Raw genomic sequence first — 10,302 nt, 5'->3', positions numbered from 1 at the left:
ATAATGCTATCATCATAGCCCCAACTTCCCAGGAAAACTGGGCTTGAAAACTTGATCCAGAAATTCCAAACCTTTGCACTCCTAAAAGACTCTTGTCTCCTTCCTTTCTGCATAATATTAGCAGTGGAGATCTCATGCAAGACTTCTGCTCCCTGTCCCTGTCTTTGACAAACAGTTGCAAATATTTCAGATAAGGAAGCAGGCTGATTTCTTTAAACTCTATAAAAGGCCTTATGTCCTTTTGTTGGGACCATGAGCTTTGGATAGGAATCCCATATGACCAAAGTCGACTTTAATAAATTCTCCAATTGAAAATTAACATTTCTCAACTCACCTCTATATCTCAGCACAGCAATAACTGGTTATTGATCAAATAGTACATAATTGATAAATGCTTTGGGGATGATGATGCTTCCTCTAATATAAAGGATAAGAAGTTTTTTGCCATTTTAATCTCTCAAATATATATACTCATTTTAGTGGGTGAATCGCCTCTTCCGTGGTCCTTTTGCTTCCTCCTTTAAAAATCCCATCCTTCTACTCTATAATAAAAAGTAAGGATAAGTTGGGGACATACTGCAGAGTCTTGTTCTAGATGACTCAGATATTGAAATAGCTACAAAAAGAGAATTGCCTAAGGGAATGGAAGGAACAGAAGGAGAACATGAATGGAAAGACAAAAATACAAGTGTCTTTTTTAACAGAAACCTTACATTTATAATAAGATGGGGGAGGGGGAGTTTCACTAGTATTCTAGCAAGAAATTTGCTATTGAATCCTTTCCCTGCACATACAACTATGGTAACAAATGTGCCTCAAATATGCATTTGAATTTACAAATCAGAACAATTTGATCTAAGCAAATAGTTCTCATCTTACCAGCAAGTCCTGATCTATTCCAGGCAGTATACCTTTAAATGGTCTGCAAAGACGCAAGGTAACGTTTTCAGGAGCGCCTCTCAGTAGGTGAAGGACTTCCTAAAAGCCAAAGACATGATTATTCCCAACAATTAGGCAGTTAGTGTATCCCTAGATCACAGATTTAGGGTTAGTAAAGATATCAGCCATCATCTTGGTTAATTTTTTGTTTTATACATGAGTGACTGAGGACTTAGAAATTAAGTGAGTTGACCAAAGTCATACAGGTTACTAACTAGGCGTTGTTGTGACTCCAATTCCTAATTATTTCCATTGTGCTATGCCATTTATCTGGTCAGGTGTCAAGCTACATGTTGCCTCTAACCTGCTCTTCTACCATACCTGCCAACTCTTCAGTATGAATATTTATACCTCAGAAACTGGCAAACATGAAAGGGTTTGATTTTCTATTTTGTGGATTGTCTAGACTTAAGAAAGCGATAGGGAAAATATTAATAATGAAAATTAAACTGAACAGTATCTGTTTACATATTATTTTTCAGAGATCTGGTTATTAGACATCCTTTAACACACTCCTGCCTTTCCTCTTATAATATTGTTTGCCCCCACACCATTCCCAACATACACACACACACACACACACACACACACACACACACACTCCTGTTTTGCACAAAACTTCAAGATAATCTGTAGTCAATATAATTTTCAACATTTTCTTTTCAAATCCTATTCATTTTAAGTACTTGGCCTATATGTGAACCAAGATGAAATTTTTTTCTTTTTATTATTTCCTCTCTTTTCCATTTGTAATTTTTCCATTTTAACAACTGAATATGGGCTACATTAAGGACCTCAGAGGCAAAGTGCTTTATGTAAAGAAATAAAAGAATGCCATGGAAAGGCCAGTCCTCCTACATGTGCATTTGAATCAAATCATTTCCCATGTTCTCCAGATGACTATGTTACATACAAAAAAAAAAAAATCTATTATATTCCAAGGTTAATGAGAAATGTACAGACAAACCATTATAGTAGTTTAAATTTGCCTCCTTTCAAATTGCCCAGGAATGAAAGAAATTGATTCTAGAGTTCCCTGGAATGGGCCAATCAATGAAGTTGAAGATGAAATAGATAGCTATTTTATTGTGTTTGGCAGTCAAGTCATATATAATATGTCCTCCAAAGTAACAATTCCCATTGCATACACTAAAGGGCATAAATCAAGTACACAGAGCAGAATTTTGTCTCTGGCGTGATAATCAAGTTAATTATAATCAATACTAACCCAGTACTGCCCATTTCCAAAGCTGTGAAATAGGAAATTAAATGCAGATAATTACTCTGCATAACTGTTCAATACAGTCAAAGATGATTTCATCACCTGTAATCTTTAGATAGAAAAATATTTCAGAGCAGTAAGCCTGATGAAATTCAGCTTGACCTTAATTATATTCTACCATGAGGAGCATCATTTGATAAACTCCAATACCTGGTAAGAGAGGCCTTCTATAGACTTTCCATTCACAGCCAGGATAATATCACCAACTGCAATTTCCCCATTTTCCTCAGCTGGCTGCCCTGGAAACAGCCTCTTAATCCTCACGACATAACTTCTAAGATGATCTGAGCTGTCCCTTGCCGTCTGTAGGAAGCTGAATCCCAGGCCACTGGAGTTCTTCTTCAGAGTCACCTCAAATATGTCCTCTGTTTGATGAGAAGTCAATAAATTCATCAGTAGATTTCAACACTGGAACTGTTTCCCCAGTGATAGAAGCAAAATGGAAACTGCCCAAGAGCTTTGTTCTAAACTTTACATATAGCCCCCCAAAATACAAAGCATAATTTCACAATTTCAAGTTCAGTTTTGTACTTTTCCATTTTTTCCCTAAAATTATACACATAAATGCAAAACTTCACTCATGCACACACACTCAACTTCAGTCTCTGATATTAACTTTTCAACCTACCCCACTCCCACCCCTACCCTACAAAGCTCTCATGAAACAAAAGTTCATATGCTTGAGCTAAATAATTCAAAGCATTCAAATTAGAAGAGAATTATTTTTAAAAATTAGAATTACCTTCCAAATTCTCTGGATAATTGTTGAACTCCTCACTTTGTTCTTCTATGTGGACTTGATCTTAAAACATAACAAGTTACCTTTAGATATCATGTGTTCAAAACCATACCAGAAAGTAAGATGGCCTGGCAGTGAAACCAAAGTTTTCCCTATAGGATCAGAGGCAGCACAAAGAGAAACTAATGGAGGTGATGGTGGTGGTGATGGGGGTCCTACACTGGAAGAAGTTCTGAATTTGAGGTCAGAGGACTTCTGTTCAAATCCATGCTAAGCCACTTAGCCCCTGGGTAACCATGCAAATCATTTAACTTCTTTTCTTCAAAAATAAATGAAGGGATGGGAATGAATTATCTCCTAGTTTTCCCCATTAGGTCTAGTAGGATGCTATCATGATCTTAACTCAATATTCTAGAGGTACTAAAGGTTTATGAAAACTCCTCTTAGGACAACCCAAAGTGGGTAGGCAAACAGTTATTTCCCCTACTTTTACAGATAAGGAAACTAAAACATCGGAAGACTTTTTGAGAAAGTAGGGAGTGCTGAGTTGCTCTGATACTTAACAGCCACATAACCATGTGTCTTAGATATTATTTCTTCTATCCACACTCTGAACACAAACTGGAAGGCATTAAACTTTGTTATAGAGACTTCAACAAGGATCAGGCAAATGCACTATGGCTCAATTTCAGGGTAGGAATCTTATATAAAATGCTATCAAGAAGAAAGGACAGGTTTTACGATTTGATTAATTATATATTCCTGAAGGGGTCATTACAGTTAGTAACTTATGTGCATCCCTCCTGGAGAATTTCACTAGTATATACTTGTTGAGAGTTTGTTTATATATCTTTACTTAGCTTCTATATTAAGTAATTTTTAAAATTTCACTCATTAACTCAATCACTCTAATCCACAATTTACCTTTGGGCTCATTTTGTATGTTGTCTAAAACATAAGCTTTATATGACTTATGTCTTATAAGTACCCGTAAGACTAATCTACTATAATGGTTGCCATCTATGCTTGTTGAAATATTTCAAACTGAAAAAAAAAATCACAGACCCTTGCTATGGTTTGGCTGAAAGCCATTTTAAGGGATTCTGATGGTTTAATAACTTAATAAATTTTTAAACCATTTTTATCTTTTCTCTAATAGAAATGTCAAGGGATCATTTTTTTTAAAGCATTTTACTAGAAACAATATCACAGTGAAAAAAATTATTGACTTTTTTTCTTCTATGATCAGTAAACTGTTCAGTTGATATTAGACATATGAAAAATATTGTGTTTTTAATCTTTTCTTGCCCTGGATTGTAAATTAGGAATAATGTGTAAGAAATAATGTGTGAAGAGCTGGTCTTCAGTTTAAGGTCATGAACATTTTCTTAATTATTTTATTTATCATAACAAAAATAGCAGCTATTGAACTCCTCCTTTAGATCATGAGCTCCTTGAGGATGGAGATAGTCTTAGCATTAAGTGCTTAATAAATGCTTGTTGACAGACTGCCTTACATATCTCATTTGAGCTTGATAATAATTCTGTGACATAGAACGAAAAAAACAAGTACTTATAGATGAAGAAACGAAGACTCAAAGATATTAAATGATTTGCCCTTAGTTACACAGCTAATAGACTAGAAATAAGAGGCAGAATTGAAATCCTAGTCTTCTCTCAGTGTCCAATAATGTACCCACTCTAAGACATTGCCTTTTCAACTAGTCAGTCAGCCAAAGATACAAAGAAAGGCAGAGTCTCTTCTCTTGAAGGGAGAGACTTGTAAGTAAGCAAGAATAAACAAGATAATGTTTGAGCATTAGTAGAGGGTACATTGGAGAGCATCATTCTACTAGACTCACAGCCCTGAGGAAGATCAGAGTTCAAATCTAGCCTCAGACATTTCCTAGATGTGCGACCCTAAGCATGTCATAAATTCTCTCTACCTCAGTTTTTTAATCTGTAGAATGGAGATAATAATAGCACCTATCTCCCCAGGGTTGTTGTAAGGATCAGATGAGATAACTGTAAAGCACTTAACCCAGTACCTGGTACATAGTAAGCACTCTATAAAAATCAGCATTATTATATTGGATAAATTAAAGCTAATCTTAGAGAACTGGAAAGATTTCTTGCAGGAAGTATGGCTGAGACATGAAAGAAACTAGAGAAGCTGGGAGAAGCCAAAGGTTAGAAGGAGAGAATTCCAGGCAGAAACCATAGGTAGTAGGAAAGCAAAGTGAGAAACTAGAATGCAGTATGTGAGGAACAGCAATGAGACCAGTATCATGGAGGGGAGTCAAATGGAAGAAGACTAGGAAGGAAAAGGGGGCCAAGTTAGGGAGGTTTTAAAAGTCTAACCAAAGATTTTATATTTGATCTTATAGTTAAGAAGAAGCTACTTGAGTTTGTGATATGGCCAGACCTATGCTTAAGGACAATCAGTTTGGCAGCTGTGTAGAGAATATACTTTATTGAGGAGAGAACTGAGATGAGCAAATCAACCAATAAGTTCTTGCAATAGAACAGGAGTAAGGTGATAAGGACCTGTACTAAGATGGCGGCAGTATCAAAGGAGAGATGAGGGAATATTTCAGAGAAATTACCAAAGCAAAACAAACAATAACAAACAAAAGAAAACCAAATAAACAAACCAAAAAAAAAAAAAAAAAAAAAAAAAAAAAACAATTGTGTGTAGGCTGTGAATAAATCATTCTAGCTAAAGTAAGATTCTCATTACCAGAATATGTTGCCAGATACTAAAATGTTTATACAATTCATCAAAACCACCTATTAAGGCATAGGAGTAAAATGGACTGCCTCAATTAATAGTATTTTCCATCACTGAGGGTCTTAAAGGCAAAGATTGAATGACTACTTCCTAGGAATGTTGTAAAGAATATTTCTGCTCTGGAAGAATATTTCTGAACTCTGAAATCTGTTATTTACACAGATCTCTTGGAACTGGGTGAACAAAACCACTATAATAAGATTTAAAACAGCTTAGCATCAAATCATGGCTGGCCATGAAATTTAGTGTTCCCTTGGGGCAAAACAAATTCATCAGGAAAGGACATTGAGATATGGAGTGAGCAGATATGTCTGTTACTCCAAAACAAATTGCTTGGGGGAAGGGGTGTGTTGTTCTTATTTTTAGATGGAGTAAATCTCCTTAAGTACTGTATTCACCTAAACTGCAGCATCACATTCATGACCCCTAGAGATGAAAGGCTTGACCAATCAAAGCACCTCTGTAGTACTTCAAGATGGAAAATGACCCCACTCTCCAAATCCAATCTTAATTTCAAAGACTTTCATACAAATCTAGCCAAAGTCAAACCACAATTTCTGGGACATGTTAAAAAACAAAATCCTGACTTGTGAGCTTTTTTGGCATCTTACCCTTTTCAGAAATATGCTTAATTAGCGTACTTTCTATCCCATCAGGGAAAATACTTGGTTCATTATCAACATCATTCTGTTTTCTCTTTAACACCTATAGAAACCATTTTTACATCCTTTTTTTAGTTCCCTGTTTCAACACTACACGAGGACAATATGACAATAGTAACACTCGATTCCCTCTCCTCTCACCATCTGTCACCAAGGCGCAGCTCTCGGGGTTGTCAGGCAAGGTTGTTGCTAAGGAAACAGCAACACATTCATCTTTCTTTCTGTCATCAGCAGATGGACACTGCTCTGCTGGTCTCTGGTCTCTCCTTTCTAAAACCAGCCTCGCAACCTGCAAGGATAGAAGAATAAATGCAATTTACATATCATATAGAGAGAATGAATTTTTCCCATCCCTAAGAAATTCTGCTTCTCCCTTTTGTAATCTTCTGGATGAGAAACTGCTTAGGCTCTAAATTAAATTTCCCTACTTACTTTTCCTGATTCAGCACTAAAGGTGTCTGACTAGGAAGATCTTTGGCTAGGTTTAATTAATTAAGAAACTGCAACAAGTCTCAAAAAAGGGGACTGAGACCAAGAATGACTATATGAATTCTTAATAACTGTCAGTCAATCAGATTTTCATCTTATTCTGTGCTTCTTTAATGCATACACCATGTCAAATCTTTTACTATATATTATGGTTATCTGCATGACCTATCCCCTTAATAGACTAAATTCTTGAGAACAGAAACCTTTTCTCATCTAAATTTTGTACTTCTTCAATGTTTAACACAGTATCTGCATATGAGAAGCACTTAATATTACTTGAATGGATGAAAAAACAAATTTATAGATTATGTTTATATTAAGATTATATTTATAATTATATAGATTATGTTATATATAATTTATATATTACATATATAAAATATATGTTTATATAAATAAGGTGTGGCAGCCAGAAATTTGTGCCTGTTAACAATATGGGAAGAGGGGTAGGATGTAGGATATTACCACCATTTTATTGATAAAGAAACTGAGGAATAGAGCAGTAAAATGACTTACAGGTAGAAAGTTGAAAAACCAGGATTCAAATACTGCTCATCTGATTCTTTCCACTATACCAAAGAATCCCTTACAACAAAAAGCAATGAACCCAAAAAAGAATGAAGAGATAAATTTGGAGGAAACACATTCAGTAAATAGGATGGAGATAGAAAACAAACTTTTGATTTCATTGATACAAAGAATTCCCTCTTCCAATGCAGGTCAGCACTTTCTCTGAAACTCAATCTCAAAGAATTTCTCAAAATGTTGACTTATCAAGATCTCACAACCAGAAAACATGACCTGAACTCAGGTCTTCTCAGCGCTAAGTGAAGCCTTCTATCCACTGTGCCCCGTTGCATTTTGAAGCAATTATAGCTGGTGTAAATCTGACATCTAGAATCTATCAGAAACTAAAACAAATTCATGCATACCATCCAAACTTCAGTGAATAAAGGGCAAAGGCTATAAATAGATATTTCTTTAAAGAAAAGATATATGATAAATAATAAGTTGGAAAATCATTTGGATACTTTAATGATAAAATAAATGCAAGTAAAACATCTTTGGGATATTATACCTATTAAGTTAGAAAATATTATTTAAAATTATTGAAATCCTATGTTGGCAGATCTGTAAGGAAACAGTCACAATATTATTCTACTGGTGGAGAATTGACTGAAGACAAACTTTATTGAAAGCAAAAGTTATAAAGTTATAAAACTGATCATTCCCCTTTCACTTAGAGATTCTATGAACAACATTAGACCCTAAAGTTGTGATCAAAAAGCAAGAGGGAGAGAGGAAGTGAACAGAAAGAAAAACAATTCCCATATAAAAATATTCGCAGCAGTTTTATATGTAAAAGACTAAAATAGAATCAGTCTGCATGTCCAGCAATTAAAGACTAATTGATTATATTGCAGTATATCAGTGTAATGGATACTACTGCACAATAAACTAACAAATGTGAAAATGACAAAGAACTAGAGGAAGACAACAAAAGTGATGCAAAGAAAAGAGCAAAATCAAAACAATAACAGCTATTTGGGTTATAGAAAAATAACAGCAACAACATTTAAGAAGCATATAACGTAAAAAAAATCTTGAAAAGAGGCACAAAGAAAATGAGTTATTATATTGTTAAGCTATATATCTTTTCTTTTCCTTTTTTACCAAATTGTAAATAGTTTCAAGTAGTAGTAGTATGATTTATGCTTTTGTTATTTTGCTTGATTTTGTCAATATCAGATTTAACATTCTGCGATTTTAATTCGGTTCTAGAACATGAAAAGACCTTGGACTATTTCATCCAAACCTCCATTTTATAGATGAATTTTATATCCATTTTATAGATGAAGAAACTGAAGACTATTAGACAAATAACTTGATAAATGTAAAAGAGAAGAGTCAGAATTTAAATCCAGATTTTTTGACTTGTAAGTTCATTGTTCTTTCTACTACTGTATACTATCTTTCAAGAGGAAAATGGTTATTGGTTTCTAGGTGGTATAGTTTATAGAGTTCTGGGCCTGGAGTGAAGAAGACCCAAATTCAAATCCAGGCTCAGACATGTGTGACCCAGAGCACAGTTTGCCTTAGATTACTCAATTGTAAAACGGGCATAGTAATAGCATCTGCTTCCTAGAACTGTTGTGATGCTCAGATGAAATAACAGTTATAAAGCTCTTTGCACATACCAAGTGTTTAAATATACTCTTTCCTTCCTTCTTTTTTCAATTGTCAACCTCAAGTTCATAGGTGATTAGAAGAGATCTTTTCCATGAAGCACTCCTTTATAAGGCAAGCTATAGGTTATCTTTTTTTTTCTCTGATCAAGCTATCTTTGCTAGCTATTATTCTATATCTCCTCCCTTTTTCAGTTTTTTTACTTCCTAGAAAAGTCAATTACACTTGGAGACTCCAGTTCCTCTTCTCCCATTCTCTTCTCAATCCTCTGCCATCTGGCTTCCAGTCCCAGTCACTAAATAGCATCTATTTTCCCAATCTACTTTCCCCAAAGTTACTAACAATCTCTGAATTGCTGAAACTGATAACATTTTCAGTCCTAGTCCTTCTTAACTTCTCCACAGCATTTGACACTCCTGATTACTTCTCTCTTACTCAACTCTCCTTGAGTTTTCATAACTCAGTTCATGGTTCTTCTCCTACCACTGAACAGTCTCCTTTGCTAATTCTTCCTCCACATCATTTCTACTATTGGTGCACCCCAACGCTCTGTTCTGAGTTCTCTTCTTTTAAGTCTTTTAGTCTCTTCCTTTTCTCACTTGGTGACTTCATCAGCTCCCACAGATTCAATATCATCTCTCATGAGCACTTAATGAATGTCTGTTAATTATCTGACTCTATGCAAATAGCTCCTAGAACTATATATCCCTCCTCAACTCAAAGCCTAGAGCTGAACTGAAACAGCCACCTGAATATTTTAAACTAGATGTCCCATCAAATTCAACATGTTCAAAGCATAAGACATTCTTTTTCTTCTATAAAATTATTGTTCTTCGCAACATCCCAGTTATTGTCATATGTCAGAATGTGGCAGCCAGAAATTTGTCCCAGATAGCAACATAGGAAGAGAGGTAGAACATAGGATATTACCATCATTTTACTGATAAAGAAAGTAAGGACTAGAGTAATCTCTTCATTGCGGTATTCCAGCAATTATTGTTTGTTTTTTCGATTGTGTCTGAATCTTGTTCTTTCCATTTTTTATTAGACCTTTTTCTTTTCTTTTTTTTTTATTATAGATCATGGGTAATTTTTCAGCATTGACAATTGTAAAACCTTCTGTTCCAATTTTTCCCCTCCTTCCCCCACCCCCTCCCCTAAATGGCAGGTGGACCAATGCATGTTAAATATGTTAAAGTATAAGTTAAATACA

At 34.9% G+C, this 10,302-nt stretch overlaps 1 protein-coding gene across 1 annotated transcript in view; it reads right to left on the bottom strand.

The window, feature by feature from the left end:
• Positions 1–870: 870 nt before the first annotated feature.
• The window catches only part of LOC127546949 (FERM and PDZ domain-containing protein 2-like), a 28,066-nt gene continuing 18,634 nt past the window's right edge, over positions 871–10,302 (bottom strand). The window contains exons 8-10 of the mRNA XM_051973826.1: positions 6,555–6,702; positions 2,372–2,586; positions 871–978 (exon numbers count right to left, since the gene is read on the bottom strand). Coding sequence (XP_051829786.1) covers positions 871–978; positions 2,372–2,586; positions 6,555–6,702 — 471 coding nt within the window. The remainder of the gene's footprint in view (positions 979–2,371; positions 2,587–6,554; positions 6,703–10,302) is intronic.

This window comes from Antechinus flavipes, chromosome 2 (assembly GCF_016432865.1).
Source record: "Antechinus flavipes isolate AdamAnt ecotype Samford, QLD, Australia chromosome 2, AdamAnt_v2, whole genome shotgun sequence".
Lineage (NCBI taxonomy): Eukaryota > Metazoa > Chordata > Mammalia > Dasyuromorphia > Dasyuridae > Antechinus > Antechinus flavipes.
The sequence above is the reverse complement of the archived record's forward strand: the minus strand, read 5'-3'. Positions and strand labels throughout refer to the sequence as shown.